This window comes from Zonotrichia leucophrys, chromosome 18 (assembly GCF_028769735.1).
Source record: "Zonotrichia leucophrys gambelii isolate GWCS_2022_RI chromosome 18, RI_Zleu_2.0, whole genome shotgun sequence".
NCBI lineage: Eukaryota > Metazoa > Chordata > Aves > Passeriformes > Passerellidae > Zonotrichia > Zonotrichia leucophrys.
Genome location: NC_088187.1, coordinates 2380332 through 2396729, shown reverse-complemented (window position 1 = coordinate 2396729; position 16398 = coordinate 2380332). Strand labels below are relative to the sequence as shown.

General features: G+C 48.6%; 1 protein-coding gene across 1 annotated transcript; it reads right to left on the bottom strand.

The window, feature by feature from the left end:
• Window positions 1-181: 181 nt before the first annotated feature.
• Window positions 182-11406, bottom strand: NUP85 (nucleoporin 85). Its single transcript, XM_064728347.1, has 19 exons — window positions 11291-11406; window positions 11105-11198; window positions 10429-10591; window positions 10007-10077; window positions 9628-9671; window positions 8832-8901; window positions 7833-7954; window positions 7376-7510; window positions 6953-7075; window positions 6495-6626; window positions 6018-6124; window positions 5659-5742; window positions 5417-5482; window positions 4797-4948; window positions 4597-4714; window positions 3207-3307; window positions 1570-1721; window positions 930-1016; window positions 182-363 (listed from the first exon to the last, which is right to left on the bottom strand). Exons 1-19 carry the CDS (start codon window positions 11321-11323, stop codon window positions 262-264), a joined length of 1956 nt encoding a protein of 651 aa, XP_064584417.1. The 5' UTR covers window positions 11324-11406; the 3' UTR covers window positions 182-261.
• Between the last annotated feature and the right edge of the window lie 4992 nt (window positions 11407-16398).

The following is a 16398-nucleotide window of genomic DNA, read 5'->3' as shown; positions in this document are numbered from 1 at the left end:
ATTTCAGTTCTGGGTGTTAAAGAAAACATAAAATTCAAGGAAAACCTGTAGTGAGGCTCACTTCACCAGACCAAGCTGGAACTAGCAGCTGTAAGATTTTGATGCAGGTCCTTCATAAAAGGTTAAAAAACAGCTTATGTAAAGTTGGTTTTGGAAGACAAGAACAAATGACCTAGCAATCTGCAAAACAAAACATTTATTCTTAGAAAAAGTCAGTTTATGTACAGCAAGCCCCAGAGGAGGAGGAACACCCTGCAGTCTTCAGGACCCTTCCACGGTGCCCTCTTTGACGATGACCCGAGCCAGGTTCCGTGCAAGGGCGAGTCTCAGCATTTCCACTTTGGTTGTCTCCACATCATCATCCTGCAAGGAGCAGAGCCTGGGTTAGAGGACTGCACCCAGTGATGAGCTGGAGCCATGGTCTGGCTCAGGGTTGGGAAAGATGCAGCTCAGTGAGAGGTATTTACCTGTTACAGGGGCCTCCTGAGAAGAGCAAAACCTGCATTTCCTACCTAATAGCTCAACCCAAGAAAGCACTTTTCATTCCCTGGATGCTACAGGGCTTTGCATGTGCAGCAAATAGTTCCCTGTTCTGTGCCTGGAATGCTCAGAGCCAGAGCTGCTGGATGGCAACACCTCAGCTCTTCATTGCTCACAAAATGTGCAATTATTTATCTTGGAAAGGCATCACAGTCCAGTGCAAACCATCAGAACATGAGGAGTAGGAACACTCCTGCACTGGGGTCATAAATACTTCAGTCTCTTATTGATGCTCTTATTTGACTGCCCTGAACCCACAGCCCTAGGACTTGGGCTGTGCCTCTCCTATGACCTCACCAGGAATGTAAATGCTGAGTTTCCCTCCCTGACCCTTCCCACAGCCCTCCTCTCTTCATTATCCAATTGTCCTCAGAACTGAACAGGGTTACCTGGAATTTCTGCTTGTCTGGATTCCCTGCTGTCAGGTCTTCCAGGCATCGCATCAGCTCGTAAGTCTGCTCTGCTGAAAATATGACCTGTGGAAATCAAAGTATTTACTGAAAAAGATAAAATTTAGAGAATCACACAGGTTGAGAAGATAGTGCAGTGTAAGAGAATGCTTTTACACTCCCACAGCTCCATTCTGACCCCTGAAATCACAGGATCCAAGGATAATTCAGGCTGGATGTGACTTTATGAGGTCTCTAGTGCCACCTCCTGCACCAAGCAGGGTCAGCTATGAAGTCAAAGTGGCTGCTCTGGGTCTGTAATTGCTGAATTATTCTTTTCTTGATGGATCTTAAAGAAAAAACTGTGCTTAGAATTGGAACAACCTTCAAGCCAAGTACCCAAAGGAGCTGAACGCAGCGTGTGCTAAAATTACCAGAGCAGATGAATTCCACTGCTGTTGTAGCAGCAGGGAACCAAAGTAAGAGTCAATTTATCCCCTCGTGGGTCCCTTGTGCTCCCACTGCCGGCACACTGGGAACTGCCACGGACAGCTCTGGCAGGAGCAGCAGGGTCCCCACTTTGAGCTCCCTTGTCAGGAACAAAGAAGGGGCTCCCGGGGGGCTGTGAGCAGGACCTGACCTCCTTCTGCTCCAGCAGCGGCAGCGCGTCCGTGAGCAGCGTCATCCAGAAGGAGCAGGGCGCGATGTGCGCCGTCATCAGCGTCAGCAGCAGCCGCGCCGCCTCCGCGAAGCGCTTCTCGCCGTAGAGCCGGTGGAACTCCCGGTACTTCCCTGCACAGAAGGAGCCCTCAGCAGCTGGGCCTGGGAGATCCCTCTGCTCCCACAAAGAGCCAAAAGGAGCCCAAAGCAGCCCCTCGGGGTTGGGGATCTGGTGCATGAAGGAAGGTGACAACAGAGCCGCCCTGAAAGGGCAGCCACGCCCTGGGTTTGCTGTTCTGGGTGAGCTCCGGGGTTTGCATCAGACTGGTCAGGGCTGCTGCTGCCTCAGGCTGTGTCTGCAGGGGAGCAATGCCCCAGTGGCTTAGAGCAGAGAAAATGTCCCTTTTGAGGTCACAGAGTATCAGGAGGTTTGAAAAGCTGCACCATCTTCCTTGGTTGTTTAAATGGAAACTGGAATCTCTGTTAGCAGGGAAAGTTCTGCATTTGCTAAGAATTAGTGAGATCAATATCCAGCTTGAGAGAAGTGGCTGAGGATGGAAGTGGGGCTCCTTCTGCATCCACTAAACTGTCACAATACTGGAAGTTAATGATTCCCATTCAGATTCACCTTGACTAATGCTTGAGCTCAAGGCAGAGACATGGGGAAGTTGTCCAGCAAAGGTAACCAAAGGTTCTAAAAACCTTAAGGGAAAAACAGGCAGAAATATTTTCAGGCCTTTGAGGATTGTTTAGAAACAGCAGAAAGGGAAAAGGCTTCTCTGGGGCTGACAGTTACCAGATGATGCTGGGCATGCAGAGCTCAGGGATTACCAATTTGATAAATCATGTTTAACTCCTAGACCTAGCTTAGGATCAGCTTTAATGAAGGAAAATCAGTTCTGGTTTTGTAAGCTGGACCAAGTGGAAACAGATAAAGCTCACCCTCCCTGTAAGGGTGGTTTCAGGTAGAGGGGAGTCAGTCCAATGCCAACAGCTATTCCAAATTCCTATCAGATTCTGGCCTACTCACAGCATCACAGAAATCAATTTCCTGTTTTGGTCCATGAATCAAAGGCCAGAGCAGCCACAGGCAGAGGGCAGGTTACCACAGCCTGCCCTGTACCAGGCAGGAGAAGGAAGCTGTGGTACCTGAAGGAAATGAGCTGGAGCCCTCACTGTCTCTGGCACAAGTGCTCAGTGAGAGGGCAGGGAGGGCTCTTGCTCCAGTGAGCTTGACTGGCACACTGAACCCACACACTGGAAACTCTGGAGAACTTGGAAAAATTATAACAAGGTCAACATAACTTAAAGCAGTGGGTTGCTTTTCCAATGAATCCCCTAAGGTAGATTTGTTAGTATTTCAGAGCCTCTCAAGGTAGTGCTACAGTCTGGAAAAAGAAGGAAGAAGTTTGGAGTGTCAGACTTGGCCTGTCCTGCTCAGAGCAGAGCAGGAACCTGGTGAAGGCAGAGGTAAAGGCCACCCCTGGTACAATCTGCATTCACCGTTTGCTTTCCCCTCATCACTAAACCAGGAGGCAGCCAGATGGAAGAAAGCATCAGTGCAGTAATGCCCTGGAGTTCTCCAGAGCAGAGCAGCACAGACCCTGCAGCTCTCACCAAGGAACGTGAGCCGGTCACTGAGCAGCATGGACGGGCCCAGGTTGTCAATGAGGTCCAGGTCAGAGAAACAGCCCTTCTCACAATAGTCCTTGAGGAACCTGGGGAGAAAGGGGAATGCAAGGAAAGCTTAGAGGGGAGGCCATCATCCACATCCATTCTGTGCCTCATAATCCCCTCCCAGAAAACCTGACTGGACAGTTCAGTTCCATCTTAATCAACCTCCCCAAGGGATTCAGAAGTTTCTGGAAGTGGCCAAGGAACTGGTGTAATGTGTATTTAACAGACACTCCATTGATTCTTCTGTATTCTGTGGTAGTTGAGATCTGTTTTTTAAAAGGAGTAAATGAAGGAAGGCAGGCAGGAAGCTGAGGCTGGTGGATGCATAACTAACACTCTCAGACCATAACAAAAGCTCTGTTTTTCTGCTGTGTAAAAAAGCTGATAAACAGCAGGAACAAAAACAATGCTGAAAGCTTTTCATCTGTTTTGTCACAGCCTCCATTATGCTGCTTTCTGCAGAGCTGCTTCCTGTGATTTTTTTTTCATCCTTCTGTTGCAGGAAATGTAATGATTCCCACTCCCTCAAATAACAAACAAAAAAACCCCAAACCTCAGATTAGCAATCTCTCACCACTCATTTTGCCAGTGTTGAAGACAGAGTGTTGTCTGGCCACCTACCCAGAGTGTAATTTCAAAATTATACTCTAACTATGCAGGGACTGGTCTCTGCCTATTTCCAATTAGCAAAACCCACACAACATGGATTGCTAGAGATTACAAAGCACAAAGAGTTGCCAGAGCTTTTGCTGAGGCCTGAGCCAAGTGTCAGTATTGCCCTCACTTTGATAACAACCCTCCCACTCCAGGAAAGGTCAGGAGTTTTGAGAGGCTCATACAAAACCAAGGACACGATAAAATCACTCATTGATACAAATTTTTAGTAGAAACAATGAGATTTTTAGTAGAAATGGTGGCTTAAGTGACTCCTACTGGCTCGTTTGGAGGTGAGGTGAACTTGATTATAAAAAATCTGCTGAATAAAGCACAGGTGGGGACAGCCCCTGGGTCACTGTCCAGCCCATCAAACAGCTCTGTCACAGCAAGTGAAGGGCAGAGCACAGAAGCTGTTAAAGAAATGTTTATCCAAGTAAGGTCTAAGGGGGTTGGACTCTCAGATAAAGTCAATCTGTTTTGCCTCTAGATGTCAGGAAGGAAAACAACACAGGGAAGGCACAGCTGGGATACTGCAGGGGACAGCACCCAAGGGTGTTGTTTTCTGGTCCAGAAGAAGGTGCCTGTCCCCACCTGCAGCAGTGGGAGCTGGCCCCTGGCACAGCAGGCACCCTCCCTGTGCCCAGGCTGGCTGGGAGCTGCTGCTCAGGCTCACCTGTCCGAGATGAGGGTGGCGAACGCCGCGTCCTTGGCGCGGATGCTCCAGGACAGCGCCGAGCCCAGGCGGTTGTTGCGCAGAGCCTTCATGGCCATGATCTTACAGATGCTGCGCACTGGGGGAGCACACAAGGCAGGAATTAGTGCCAGTGGGTTCAGCTGGAGCACTGAGAAACAGAGAGACTGAAAATGCAGCACCTTGTTCATGCATCTGCCTCTGCTCACAGATCCTCAGCACCTTGAGCGCCTTCTGCTCCGTGCTGAGCGGGACGCGCTCGATGTGCAGCTCCAGGTACACGCGGCCGAACTGCGGGCAGTGGTCGAAGTAATCCACCCCCAGCTGCCAGAGGCTGAGAGAGGGGAGAAATCACCACCATTCCAACCCCAGCAATCTTCAATGAGCACAACAGGAAAGGCCCAAGGAGAATCTGAGCCTGCATTAATAACTGTTAGCTGTGATGAACTTTGCACTCAGTCCTGAAATGGCTTTTCCTTTCTACCTCACACCAGTTCCCTGTAACATAACTTTGGAATGCCACGACTTTGGAATGTGTGCAGCTGGTAAGAGCTTCAGTGCAAGGCACTCTGCACAGTGGCTGTGCCCAGGTCATGGGGTGTGAAGAGTTCTAACAGACAGCTTTTGTCTCCATTCAGGAAGGGAAATGTGCCAATCTTGCACAAACCCTGAGGGACACCTCTGCTGAATCCTAACAGTGGCTGCTCTAAGTTTTGCCCTTTTACTTCATGAACATGCAGTTATTTGTTTTGGCTGCCTCAGTCTAAGTCTGTCCTATAAGTAACAAAACAAAAGGTGATACCTGTGATGGGAGAAGAGTCCTGAGGCATACTCCAGCAGGAGGAATTCACGCATATTTGAACCAAAACTGGGAGGAAAGAGAGCAAATATCCAGATATTATTATTTGCATCTCACTGGAAAAATCTGATTACTTTATTTCACAAGTACTATCCATTTCTGCAGTATGTTTCCTTTTGGTTTTGTTTTTTTCCCTCTGGGCTATCTTAATCAGCTTTATTCAAATAATGCAAATAAATACTTACTAGAGATTGTGAGACTGCAGGAGTTTGCAGTGATCCAACAGGTCAGTCAGGTGAGCCACAAACCACCAGTTGCTCAGGACAATGCTGTGTTTGAAGCAAAAGAAAAAACTAAGGCTAACACTGCCAGGGACTGTGTCAGGTTTTCCACAGGCATTTCTTACCAATACACAGCTCTGTTACAGTGCAAGGTCTGGCTGCAATGTCCCAGACCTAATGGAATACTTTTAATTGCTGCCAGCTTCATTTATTTTAGCTAAATTCTTGGCAAGGATGTACCTGTACCTCTGTACCCATACCCCTGCCCCAAATACACAGAAGCAATACTGTAGAACTAGAGAATCAAAACCTTAAAACTCAACCTGCATTCCTTGATCACTTGATGCATCTCAAATTCAAAGGCTGCCATTAAAATCATGTCTAGAGGCTCAGGGCTGCTCTCTCCACCCAGGAACAGGTCCATACTAGACTGTGGAACGAGATGACAAGACAAAAATGCAAAAACAAGACATTTGTTTGGATGTAGCAGTTATTTTATAGGAAATAATAGGTCATGGAGGTTAAACACATTAAGAAAATGGAATTGTCCTCATTTTAGCATAGGGGACTGGGAAAACAATTTGCAGGAACAAGACTGGCAACGTTACGGCACTGAGAAGTGACCCATTGAAAAATGGGGCTTCAACAATTATTTGTGAACTTTATCACTCTCCCAGTCCTTTTACAAACTCCAGACAACATCTTACAGGCATCTAGTAGCTGTAAAGACTTTTCCCTATGTTTTTCTTTCAGTTTAGTGCTTGAAACAGTGGAGACTATCAGAATATTTGATTTCCTACCTGTGCATAGAAGCGCAGCTCCATCGGCTTCACCGTGGGGTGGGAATACAGGAGCCGGGTGACCAGGAAGTGATACCAGGTGGTCATGAGCTCCTTCTTCTCCAAAATGGCATCCTCATCTCCCAGCAGGATCTAATGGGACAGAAACACAGCAGGAATGCTGCACACTCAGTGATGGACACAGCTGCACTCCAGCTCTCCAGAGGCATTACTCCTGTTCTGCAAAGGTGAGGATTTATTCAAAATTACCTAACAAAAATCTTTCTCACAGCTCAGTTTCCAAATCAGCCTTAGGACCTTAGACAGGGAGAGAAACCCAACTACCCAGGCTGGCAAATCATCAACAGAGGACAGGAGATGTATTAAAGTTACTTATGGCTACATTGGGCTCCTGAAATCCACAAGGATAGATTCAATACTTTTGCCCAAAGTTTCCTCTGTTCCCAGCAAAAACACACCTTGCAGATGGACTCCATGTGGGGATTGGAAGCAAAAGTTCCATCCTGTAGATACCGCTGACATTCCTCGTGCCAGTGCTGCCACTTCAGCTCCAGCTCTGTCAGAGTCTGGGTGTTGCCAAGCTGAACAGAGGGAATAAAGGAATACAGGGAATAAAGGAAACACCAAATCAAATCACACCAAGCTTTTGGGCCAAACTCACAGTAATTCCTGATAAAAAGCTAAACATGAGGCTGCCTTTCTGTGTTCATGTGTCACCTAACAGACTTTTATCTGAATTGTTGGGTCTTTGGGCAATTCAAGAACACAAATATTGTTACTGTAAAGGAGTAAGACTGAGATGTTCTAATAAACTGTTACAGGGGACACAACCAGGTGGCTTTTCCCAACAAACTACATGAAAAAACACACTTTGTACATACACTGGGCACAGGCATCTTCTTCATCAAGTCATCCAAGATTTTGTACATGTTCATGGATGCGGGATTGGCACTGGCTTCCTTGGAGAGCAGGTGCCGTGCTTCGTCCATCCGGCCTTGGAGCACAAAGACATCCACCTGCAAAAACCCCCTGTCCGTGAGCTCCACACTGGGCAGGGTTATGGAGCACCCAGGAAAGGGATCAGAGGGGCATTTTAACCTGTAATTCAGGCAAGGGAAGTGGAGTTAAAATGTTTAAACTGCAGGCACTGCTAATTCAAGTAACAGTGTAAGGCTTGACCTCTCTGGGCCATGAAGGATGAGGAGGGAATGAGAACGGCTCCATCCTAAAGCCCACACAGGCAGACAGCAATGAGGTGGTGTGGCCAGCAGGGAAGAGGAAGGAAAGCACAGACATGAATTCCTGTTGTTTAAGAAGCTTCCAGGGGGTGACACTCACCACGTTCCAGAAGAGCTTGTGCTTGGAAGGACTCTCACTGCTCAGAACCTGGCGGACCATGCTGTCCACGTCGCACACGTGCAGCCGCACCCAGTCCAGGAGGCGCAGCAGGAGGGGCCCAGCTGTGCACACACATCGCCCTCTGTCAGTGCCCAGGGCTGCTCCCAAACTGCTCTCACACATTTTGTCACACTTTGGCATCACTAGATGAGATTTACTGACTGGATTTCATCTGCCACTCCCAAATTACAGAGTTCCTTAAGCAAAGAGGCCCTGGGAGCCTCTGGCAGGTTTTCCTGGGCCAACACGGTCCAGTAGAAAACCCAAACTTGGAAAAAATAAAAAGTGAGCGATCCAGATCATAAACCTTGTCATGCCAAGAGACAAACAGAATATTTCTGTTTATTTTAGCATCATTTCATTATTACTAACTGAATATGAGGAAGAAATATGGCATTGGTGATTAATTTAGGTTAAGTAATCTGTAATTTGTGAATCTCTCCTGAATTCTGGGACTGTGTAAGTAGCACATTTGTTTGCATAATATTATTTCCTTCAGAAATTATTTTCTACTTTAAAATGCCAATGTAAACAGACTGACTTCAAAAATGGCAACCTAGAATTAAAGGAGTTGTATCAGACCTGTGTAAATGTCAACTGGCATCGACACATTTGATGTTTAAAGAGATGTTTAAGCTTATAAATAAAATAGATTGGCAACAACTTTTGATATCCCTTCTCTTTATAACCTTTCTGACAGAGAAACAATTTAAATCAGAGTGAGGAAGAAAAGTAGAAGGCAAATTGAATAGCTTGACATAATTCAATATAAAGAAGGCAATTAACTGAGGCAGAAGTGTATTAAAAGGCTTATTGACACTCTGCATATCTCTAAAACATTAAACTATGACACAGTGAATATGATACACATTTTAAACAAATAAATATGCAAAGAACAAACCCCCATCAGTCTTCACACGAGGATAGTTCATGGCTCACCTGTAGCTGCTTCCACAAACAGAATCTCACACAGGTTCCAGATCAGCTCCATTGCAGAGAGAATGGAAACCTGAAGGAAAGCAGGGCCAAGCTTCAGAGCTAGTCATTATTCCAGTTGGGTTTTTTAACCACACAATGGCATCTGCTGTCCACAGCAATCAGTTCTTACAGAGAAATATCACACTGACAGTTCAGAGATAAAAATTAAAAGACACATGCCAAAATTTCACACTTTTTTAGTCAGAAAACACTGACATTGTGTAATGAAATGCAGCAATAATCTGTCACCAATGAGCAACCTAGCTGGTCTTATTTTCAGCCTTTCTGCACTTTTAAGACTCAATACAAGCATCAAAGGAAGAAAGAGCAGCCAATGAAGCAACAGCACCGCAGCCAGGACAAAACTGGTGTGAGCACTCTGCTCCTCCCAGGCACTCCCGTGGATGTGAGAGCTCACTGTGAACACCCAGGGGCTCAGATGCAGCTGACTGGAATCGGAGAGTTTGAGAGGTGAAACAGCACATAGCAAGTCTGAAACATTTCTTGTCAGCTTTGGGATGACAAGAAAACATCACATCTACAACAGCAAATATGTTTACGACATGGCAGTGAATTGAGGTGTTGGGCATCTTTATTGCTTTAGAAGTACAGGAATTACCTATTTATTTCCATTTATTCTTGGTCATGAACTGTGTCTCATATACAAGGCAGAGTTAAATCTGAAGTGCCTGATGCCACAGTGGTGGCCTGGTGAATTCACCAGCCAGTAATCCACGTCCAACCTGACAGGACTTACCTGAGTGCTGTACTGGCCTTGCAGGGCAGGGTCCCGGGTCGAAACTGAAGGAAAAACAAGGAAAGTCAAAGAGCAACATATTTACATTTGACAGCTGCTTCTGAGCTTTGACAGCTTTCCATACATCTGCCACATGAGATACAAAAAGGCTCCAAGTCCCCAGAAAATCAGTTACAATATGGTGGGAAAAAACCAGTCCATGACCAGATTTACAAACCACCTTGGAAATCTCCAGCATGGAAACAGAGTCCTGGTAATTACTGAAACCTACACATGCTACTGTACAGCAGTTGCAATAAGTTACCATTACTATCCTACTTTCATAATTGCAACTGGTGTTTCCTTTTCCTGCAATAAGAGGACAAACAAACAAACTTACCAGCTGCCTGGTGCATGTCCTCCATGCAGGCTCTTATCACTGACCGGTAGTTTTTACTCACTTGAACCAATCTGCCAGACACAAAATGACTTAGGTTGGAGGGAGCTGTTGGAGTTTTAGTGTGATGCCCCCTATACCTTGCAAGTTTCTCTGCGGCAGCAACTCCCAGACTTGGGTGGATCCATCTGGAATCAGTGAGACTGTGCCACACTCTACCAGCGTAGTTATTGGAAGGATCCGAGCCTTGATTTGTAAAATCCCCCCAAAATGGTCATTCTATCTGCCCCGCTGCTGATTCCAGAGCTGGTAAAAGCAGCCTGGCCAACGGCACTTGCCTCACCGGAGGCGTTTATCAGCCCCTGGTGCTGGTCCCCGGCTGGAGAAGGGGCAGCCGCTGCCTCCCCCTCTCCCCATCCACTCACTGCGCCTTCCGCGACTTCCCCGCCAGCTCCTCCTCGCTCCGCTGCAGCCCCATGAAAATCCCGTGCGACTCGTTGAAGAGTTTCCGCAGGGTGTGGATGTAAATGTCCTGGTCCCTGCGGACCACGAAGACGCGGGAGGAGCTCGGTGCTCCATCGCCGGTAGCTGCAACAGAGCCCGTCAGAGCCTGGGCAGCAGCGCCCGCACTGCCCTCACCCCAGAATCGGGACGGGCATGGGGAGCGGGACGGACATGGGGAGCGGGACGGGCATGGGGAGCGGGATGGGCATGGGGAGCGGGATGGGCATGAGAGCGGGACGGGCATGAGAGCGGGACGGGCATGGAGAAGGGGATGGACATGGGGAGCGAGACGGGCATGGGGAGCGGGACGGGCATGGGGAGCGGACGGGCATGGGGAGCGGGACGGGCATGGAGAGCGGGACGGGCATGGGGAGCGGGACGGGCATGGAGAGCGGGACGGGCATGGGGAGCGGGATGGGCATGGAGAGCGGGACGGGCATGAGAGCGGGACGGGCATGGGGAGCGGGATGGGCATGGAGAAGGGGATGGACATGGGGAGCGGAACGGGCATGGAGAGCGGGACGGGCATGGGGAGCGGGACGGGCATGAGAGCGGGACGGGCATAGAGAACGGGCAGGCGCGGGGAGCGGAACCCACCTGCGCGGCCGAACAGGGTCTCGCACACCAGCACCTCCGCGGGGCCCCAGGCGAAGCAGAGCTGCCGGGCCGACGGGTCCGCGCCCGGCACCACCTGTGGGGGGACGGTGTCGGTCAGCGGCGCCCCGGCCCCGCACCGCCCGCGGCCCCGCAGCCCCGGCCTTGCCCTGCCCGCCCATCCCGCACCACGAGCGGCGGCTCCGTGTCCGGCTCGTCCATGGCGGCGGCCGCGCTGCTCCCGCTCCCGCCCGCCGGGGCTCCGGAGGCCCCTCCGGGCTGCCCGCGCCGCCGCCTGCGCGCCCCGAGCCCCCGCCCGGCCCGGCCGCTGCTGCCCCGGCGGAGCCGCCGCCCAGGGACGGGAGGGGACAGGGAGGGACCGCGGGTCTCCGCCGGCTCGGGGCAGGCGCCACCGCTCGCCCCGGAAGCGCCGCCCGCTCCCGAGGCCCCGCCGGGGCGGGACAGACCCCGCTCCGCCCCCGCCCCGCCAGAGCCGCCGGCCCTGAGGGCTGGGGCGGGCGGGGACTGCTCCGAGCGGGCTGTGGGGAATGGATGGATGGATGGATGGATGGATGGATGGATGGATGGATGGATGGATGGATGGATGGATGGATGGATGGATGGATGGATGGATGGATGGATGGATGGATGGATGGATGGATGGATGGATGGATGGATGGATGGATGGATGGATGGATGGATGGATGGGATGGATGGATGGATGGATGGATGGATGGATGGATGGATGGATGGATGGATGGGATGGATGCCACCCCATCACAGTCTGCGTCATTTTCTTGTCAGGACAGATTCAGTGCTGGGGTAGCTGTGCAGTGATGTAGCTGGTCAGTCAGTGTTCACAGATTCACTGAATAGCTCAGTTTGGAAGGACCACAAACCCAGGTCCAAATTCCCTGCTCCAGCAGGCTCATCTCAGAGTGCATGGCACTGGGTTGTGTCCAGACAGTTCTGGAATATCTCCAGAGGGGAAGACCCCGCACCCTGTCTGATCTCTGTCCAAGTGCACAGTCACTAGCACAGTGCTGTTTTCATGCTCGCTTCATTGAGCGATTGCTGTGGAACAACCCATGTCTCCTATTTCTTTATGCATGTCAAACACGTGCAGGCTGAGAAACCTCTGGGATGTGGAAGGAGATGCTCTCTGGAGCTCTTGAGCATTGATAAAGCTGACAAGTCAAATTATGTGCTCTGATTTCAGTGAGTTGCCTGCAGGCTGGGGAAGGACTTGTAATGAAGCAGGATTGAAGCAGGAAGAACCCCCTGTGCCTCAGTCACTCACTCAGGGTCCAGGAGAGGTCGATATCCCCTGGACACGGGGCAGAGGTGCCTTGTGAGGCTGCTGGAGGCTCATCACCTTTCTGTTAGCACTGAGAGCTCACCTACCATGGCGCTCAACTCAACAACCTGGTGTGATAAAACACTAACAGCATCCTGCTCCTCTCCTTCCATTCTGCTCTCCTCCCCACTTCTGTGGACTCCTCACCTTTTGCCTGTGCTAGCCAATAAGCAAGTTCTCCAGAAATATACTTTTTAAGACAAGTGTTAGCACTGCAGTTTTGTTGGTCTTACAGCTGGAACCAGCCCCTCTTAGGCTGGTGCCTTCCCAGGACACTCACTAAAAATTAACTTTTCAAGAAAATGTAAATCATTTGCTGTCCTTGTATGACAAAAGCTGCAACATTCCATGGCTAAATTGCCATTTTTTACTTATCAGCTGCTGCATCCATCATTTCCAATAAAAATAAAGCCAGCAGTTCTCTGGGAAGAGCATGTCATGCAACCAGTCATGCTGGGAGAAGGAAGTGGTGTCTGCTGAGGTCAGAAGGAATGAATTTTTGCAGGTAGAACAAATTAAACATTCTGAAAGCTGCTTGAGAAACTGAAGACTCATCAATTTTAAACCCCTCACTGTTTATCATGGGTAAGGGTCTGTGTTTTGTTATTTGAAGATGTGCCTGTATTTGAATCTCTGCTGTACAAAGTCAAATTCACCTCTTGTCTTACACAATGGTGCTGCTCTGTGCTGCAGACTTCTGAGGATGCTAGTGGGCATTCCTAGATCCAGAATACCATTCCACACGTCACCAAAAGGCTCTAGATGCAAATCAAAACCAGATGTCTGAAAATGCAAGGCCTCCTGCCACTGTTCCTCAAGGCTAAGGTGCTGCTTCTCTAACTGCAGCAGTTTCTTGTGAGTGGCAGAATATATTTAGAATATCCATGCAATACTGTGTAGAGATCCACTGTGTGGGAGGTGGATCTAGGAGTGGGACAGTGTCCTCTGCTGCTCCCAGGTCCATCTGTGTGAAGAGACACTGAAAGCTGGAACTCTTTGATCCTCTCCTGCTGTCTCTTGGCACACAGTGTCCACTTTGCTCACTCCCTAAAAGTGTCCGTGGCTTTTCATATCCGCAGCATCTGTTGTTCTTAAATGGATGATTCCTGTGGAAATCATCCTGGGAAAGGTGAGTTTTAGTATGAAATCTTGACATTTTTTAGTCCTCTTGAACACTGGCTGGAGCTCTGCTCATACCTAGAAGGGAAACATTCCTGATCACTTTTCAAGGAGGCTTCTGTGCCTCTCCAGTTTGTATAATTGAGCAGAATTGGGAATTTCCATGTCAGCATGGAACTTAACATTGCTCAGAAAGGCTTGAGAGTATGGGCTGTGGGTGCAGCAAGGAAAGCAAAGAGAAATTGTGTGGTTTACAGTAAAGAGAAAAAGGAAAAAAAAAAAAAAGTCTGATGAGGATAGCAGTTACCACCTTCTGAAACAGGAGGTTTGGAAGCTATTTGGGGAACAGAGGGGATGATCAGCATCATGAACAGGGAAGGCACAGCACAGGCAGGGCTGTAGGCAAAAGGTGTTTTCTATTCCCAGGGCTAAGCCAGAATTAATGAAAAGTAAAGCCTGAGTAAAGCACTCAGACCTGCAGGGTCTGAGCCCGTAACCTCGCTCACACCTCCAAATTACTGTGTGCTTTCAGTCCTTGCCTTGGACTCAGTGCAAAATAACACCCAGTTTTAAAGGGGCTGGAGTAGGTTTTGTAGGCTAATGCTTGCTGATGTGCAGGAGCACACACCTTCTGCCTGCAGCTGCTTTGGTGTCAGAAATGGAATGTTTTAAAATCCCAGCATGAAGAGCATATATATGGAATGCCTGTGTTCCCTACCCTCTTCAACAGAGGGTGGAGAATTAAGCCAAAGAGCTCTGCAAATTCTTCCTTATAAAACTGCAATACAAGAATGAAACAAAGTATGGAAATATTTTAAGAAACAGCACGTGGAATTTTTTTCTCCCAGAGATGGAATTTCTCAGGAATTCTCACCGTGACGCTTCCCCATTCACTTCCCTTCAGCTTGGTGCATTGAAGAGGAGGAGCTCAGAGGGACAAAAAGCTTTGCTTTGCTCCCCTCTGCTGCAGCCCGGACCCTGCAGGAGTGGGGCCTTTGTAGTTCCCAGTGTGGCTTCTGCCCCCGCTGCTCGCTCCCAGTGCTGCTGCCTGGCCAGTTCCTTTGCAGGTTTTAGCACTGATTATTGTCAGCTCCAGTTTCTCAAGAGTTTCCTCCGTTGCTATGTAAAAAGAAAAGCCACACAGAGATGAGGTTTGTATAAACCTGCTCTGTGATTTGGGATCTGTTTGATTGGTGGTGACACCAGTGCTGGTGCAGCTGAAGCCATTTTCAGCTTTTCTGAGCACATCTAACTCCCATATGTTCTCACAAATTCTAGAGTATTTTCCTGTCTTTTTTAGCACACTTGTTCTATTTGTGAGGCTGCCTTAATGTGTGTCTCACTTGGTGACATTCCTGCCTTCAGTTCTTTGATGCCATGCTCAGGCCTTGGCCTGTTTCATCCCACTTCCCAAAAAATCCTCCTCCTGGGCCTGCAGCACAGGGATCTTCAAGGAGGGAGGGGGAAGAGTGACAGCAACAAAATACAACAGGACCATCAAACCCCATGATGCCCTTCCACACTTCTATGTGACATTGCATCATCTCTAAAAACAGAACTTAAGGTCCATTGGGAGTCACAACTCATCTTTAGTTCTGTAAAGTATCCCATGGGTAGTTTTTTGTAGTTTTGCTTTAAAAAGCTCTGGATGAGGTAGAAGGGTGGGGATTAAGGTGCTTTGTTTCCTTTTTCTCACTAGTAGTTCTGTTTCTTAGTGGTGATGATAGACTTGAGAAGGTCCAAACCAAGTTGGCCATTGCTTTTCAGAGCTCAAATGGAAGGAGAAGGGAGATCATGGGAGCCTGAGGCATCACACATGAAGGGAGATTTGGGTAGAAGTGCATGGTCTTCCCAGCCACAGTGCTTCTCACCTCTCAGTACATTAAACAAATAGAAACATAATAGCATGAGTAATTAAACACAGGGAAAACAGGCAGGATCAACTGATTTATCTTTTGATGATAAATCAAGTAAATTGACACAGGTGGGAGTGGAAAAGCAGAGCTCAGAGGATGATCTCTTTGAATCGCAGTCACAATTTGAAACAGCATCTGTTGCCTTAGGTCAAACTGAACATGTCTGTGTCTGGGGTTTTTTCAGAATTGACTCACTAAGACTCTTCAGGAGGAGTACAGTACTAAAAGAAAAAGGTTCTATGAAATTTCAGGCTAAATTTTGGACTACAAGGGATTGTAAAAGACCACTGCTCATGTTTTGTGGAAGCTCAGGTGGCTGCCTGGGACATCCTCCTGCCTCACAGCTGTGCCATTTTCTCAAGTGGGGACTCGGATAAAGGTTTGGTTTCAGCTTCCTCTCCCCAGTTGGTGTTACTCTTCTGCAATTTCCAGAAAATGGCAGGAAAAATCCAATCTGTGCTCAGAAGGAGAGAGCCGGAATATGAAGTAACAAGACAAAGGCAGAGCAGAGGACCAGAACAGACAGTGAAAAGCAAGTCTGCAGCTATGCCTGTAAGTGAAGTTTCTCTTCAATCAATATTTCACCATGTGAGCAGTTTATTCATGACAAGGAACATCTCTGAAATGGGGCAGAAAGTTTTGTCATGCCAGGAGCAGGGGGTGTGTGACCACACGGCCACCTTGGTGTCATGACTCAGAGCGCTCCCACACAGAGCAGGGCCAGTGTGGAGTGATGCCCATCTGGAAAATCCATCCCTTGGGGATCAACAGGGATCATTTTTGTGATATTTCTCTTCCATCTATGTGATGTAGAGTAGCATTTGCAAATGATGGTGGCAAGTGTAATGCTGATGATAAAAGGCACAGGAACTGTTTTGTGTGAACCTGTGAAATCTCTGGAGTTA

Excerpts from the sequence above, each read along its gene's own strand:
- NUP85 (XM_064728347.1), bottom strand. The coding sequence starts at position 11,323 with ATGGACGAGCCGGACACGGAGCCGCCGCTCGTG. Across the intron at positions 6,627-6,952 it reads ACATGGAGTCCATCTGCAAG|ATCCTGCTGGGAGATGAGGA; the intron begins GTGTGTTTTTGC and ends CTGTCCCATTAG. Across the intron at positions 1,722-3,206 it reads TGACCGGCTCACGTTCCTTG|GGAAGTACCGGGAGTTCCAC; the intron begins GTGAGAGCTGCA and ends CCTTCTGTGCAG.